General features: G+C 34.0%; 1 protein-coding gene across 1 annotated transcript; it reads right to left on the reverse strand.

The window, feature by feature from the left end:
* Positions 1-235: 235 nt before the first annotated feature.
* Positions 236-745, reverse strand: LOC145577693 (uncharacterized). The gene has a single exon (XM_081635164.1). It carries the CDS (start codon positions 743-745, stop codon positions 236-238), a length of 510 nt encoding a protein of 169 aa, XP_081491290.1.
* Positions 746-3,820: the final 3,075 nt, after the last annotated feature.

The raw sequence follows: 3,820 nt of genomic DNA on the forward strand, positions 1-3,820 counted from the left end.
CACCCCAACCTTGCTCCAACTCAATTCTGTGGTCAAAGACACCCTTGCTAGGTGGAAGAGCTGTAGGTTCCTCAAAAACCTTTTTAAATTTACTCTGTAGAGCAGAAAGTTCATCATGGTCCTGTTCCTCACCAGAAACCTGGATCCAACAAGCAGGTTGGCTCACCTGAAGCTTCTGAATAGGCACACCTCTAAGCAACAATTCAGAATTATCCATGGTAAATCTCATAGTCAATTATTTGAAATCCCAAGATATAGGACCTAAAGTGCTCAACCACTGGATACCCAACACCATGTCACAACTGCCCAAAGGAATGAGCATGACATCAGCTGTGTACTCATGACTCCCTATAGTCCAAGTAAAGCCCTTACAAATAGCTTGGCACATTAAGTGATTCCCATCAGCCACCAAAACAGATTGACCCTCAATGTTCTCAGTTTGACAACCCAAAGTTGCAGCTAGGTTAATATCAAGAAAATTATGGGTGCTCCCCGAGTCAATCAAGGTATGCAGTGGTGTACCCTTAACCATTGCTTTTACTCTCATAGTGTGGAAGTTCTGGCTGCCATTAAGAGCACACAAAGAAATTCTAGGATCAACCTCCAGTTCTTCCGACTGAATCACCGCTGCATCAATCTCATCCAACCCAGGAATCTCAACTTGAAAAAGTTGAGGTTCTTTGAATTGACAAGTATGATTTCTCTCATAGGGGGCATCACAATAGTAACAAAGTCCCTTAGCCATTTTCTCTGCTCTTATAGCTGCAGGAACATATTTTATAGGCTTACTAGGTTTAGGTGATGTGTTTGGTTTTAGGGTTGGTGTAGGTAAAAGGGGTGGTTTCAAGGAATGAGAAGGGTTGGGAGTATAAGTGGATTTCTGGTAAGAAGGAAAGGATTTAACAGGCTTTTGAGAGTTAGCAGAAATGGATTCACTCTATAATCTGGAATATTCAATAGCATCAGTAATAGTCTGGGGTTTGAAAGCTCGAACAAAAGGTCGAATACCAGGTTTCAGGCCACCAATGAAACTCTCGTAAGACATAGCTGTTCTGTAGCATAACAGCCCTCAGGTTCTCAAATTCATCTACATAAGACTCAATAGAATCAACCTAACTGAGTTTATTGAACTCCTCCACAACATTGACTCCAGATTCATCCTTAAAACGACTACTGACATCAATAACAAAATCATCCCAATCTACAGCAGAACGAGCAGACAAATAACTAGTGACCCAATTCTCAGCCTTAGCAGTCATGTTAAGAGATGCTAAATCTACCTTTTGATTATCAAGAATCTTACAAAGATTAAAGTATTTAGTGCACTTCTTAATCCATAGTCTAGGATTACTACCATCAAACTTAGGAAATTCAAGTTTAGGATTATACCCCAGCTTTGGTTGAGCAGATCGATCATCGGGTTTTTGTGCCGGAACACCATCCTTAATTGATTGAATCAAACGGGCAAGTTCATCAAACCGCATATTCTGAGCTTCCACCTTGCGTTCCAAATATGCAAATTGAGCTTCCATCCTTCTAACACGAGTAGTAGCTGATGGTGCCAGAATTAAGCGAACAGAGAAAAGCCACAGCAGTGGCTCTGATACCACTGATAAGGTTAAATCCTTATCTGAGCTTTTTGTAGAAAGTATTAGCTCAGAAAATTAAGAATAGCAGAAGAAGAAGAGGAAAAAGGGGGATGAATGTAACAGAATAGAGAGAGAAAAGATTAGAGAGAGAAAGAGAGGAAAGAGAAGGTTGTTAATTCAATTCATAAAAACCGTAATTACAACCCTTAATTCACTTATAAGGCATGGCCTCATAACAGAAAGATTCCTTAAGCCAGCTGTCCTAACTCCAAAACAAAACAGACAAAAATGCAAAAATAATCCAAAAATGAAATAACAGATTTAGCTTAACTACTTTTCCCGCCAAACTCAGGTTTTGGCAAAACACCCTATATCAGCTTCTATCCTTGAAAAAACAAATAAATAAATAATTTTTAAAAATTAAGACACACAGAATTGTAAAATTAGGAATTGATGTATAACTTGGAGCATTTTAATGAGCTGAAATCCCATTTACTTAATAACACTATATTTCATACGAAGTGAAGCTTATCAACTCAAAACAGGATAACTACATTAAAGCTCGAATACATGCTAACCAGAAGACAGCAATCAAGCATAAATTCAAGATAACTACGAAAACAAAAAAATAATTCAATTTAACACAAATCAATAACACATTCAAAGAAACAAACCTCTTCAATAATAAGCATTAATTACCCAGTAAAGCAAGTAAAATTGAAACCCTAAATCGAAAAAACAGAAGCTTGAATTAAGCAAAACCGAGAAATTTCTCGAACCCATCAACAAAAACATGTAAATAATAGCAAAATTGGTACGGAGTAATTATAACACTTAATTCTCATGAGAAATAGATAAACCCAGATTAAATCACTAGAAATCAAAGAAACTGAACAAAAAAATTCACAATTAAGTAACAATATAACCCTAAATCCAAAAAACAGAAACCTGAATTCAGCAAAATCAAGAAATTTCACGAACCCAGAAACATGTAATAAATAGCAAATGTTGGTAATTTAACAAAAAAAATCGCAAGAAAAATGAATGAAACCAAATTAATTACAAGAAATCGAAGTTAAGAGAATACCTAAGACTGGAGATGATGGGAAGAAGTGGAGATCACCAGTGATGATCAGGAAATAACACTGAGTAGAGTATGAAGAGTACAGAGTAGGAAGAGTACTATTCAATATGTTAGGCGCCAATATGAAGTACTCCGTAGCTTTTTTTTGGGGGGACGTAATTGGGAGGGAAGTTTTGTAAAGGTGGCACTCGTAAACTTATCGAGGGGTAAATTAATAAAACCCGAACTTAGGGCCTGTTCCGATTGACTGAAGTGAACTGAACTGAACTGAACTGAACTGAACTTATTAATTAGTGATTTTTAACTACGGATTAGTGATCTTTGATTATTTATTACTATACATATGTATATACAAATGTACATATTATTATTATTATTATTATTATTATTATTATTATTATTATTATTATTATTGATTATTATTATTATTTATTGATTATTATTATTAGTATTATTATTATTATTATTATTATTATTATTTATTGAGGATTATTATTATTATTTATTGATTATTATTATTTCAATTATTATTGTTATTATTATTATTATTATTATTATTATTATTATTTATTGATTATTATTGTTGTTGTTGTTGTTGTTGTTGTTGTTGTTGTTGTTGTTGTCGTTGTCGTTGTAATAAGAGCTTAAAAGAATGAAATTTGGCTTTATATCATTAGCAATATCATTAGACGTAAATTAAGAGCTGAACTGAACTGAACTGAGCTGAACTGAACTGAACTGAATTGAATTTCAACGGAAGAGAACAGGCCCTTAGGCCTTATTTACTTCACCTTACAAATTTTTTTTTTTTTTTTTTTGGTGTTTAAAGAGCCGCTTGGGCGGGGGTGAGAATCGATCCCATGATCTCCTGGAATCGGGAGGAAAGCTCTTACCACTTGAGTTATCCCTCACTCTCTCACTTCACCTTACAAATAGTATAATACTGGTTAGTAAAATTAAGTTTATTATAGTAAAATAATTTCAATTCGGTGAAAATAGTTTATTAGTTCAACAAATATCAATAGCTTTAATGAAAAAGACATATATTAGAGAATTAGAAAAAATACTTTCAGTTCTGTAAATTTGATTCCATTTTTTGAAAATATAATTTCAATTCAATAAAATTATTTCCAGCTCAATAAAAATA

Source organism: Chenopodium album, chromosome 14, assembly GCF_948465745.1.
Source record: "Chenopodium album chromosome 14, dcCheAlbu1.1, whole genome shotgun sequence".
Classification (NCBI taxonomy): Eukaryota; Viridiplantae; Streptophyta; class Magnoliopsida; order Caryophyllales; family Amaranthaceae; genus Chenopodium; species Chenopodium album.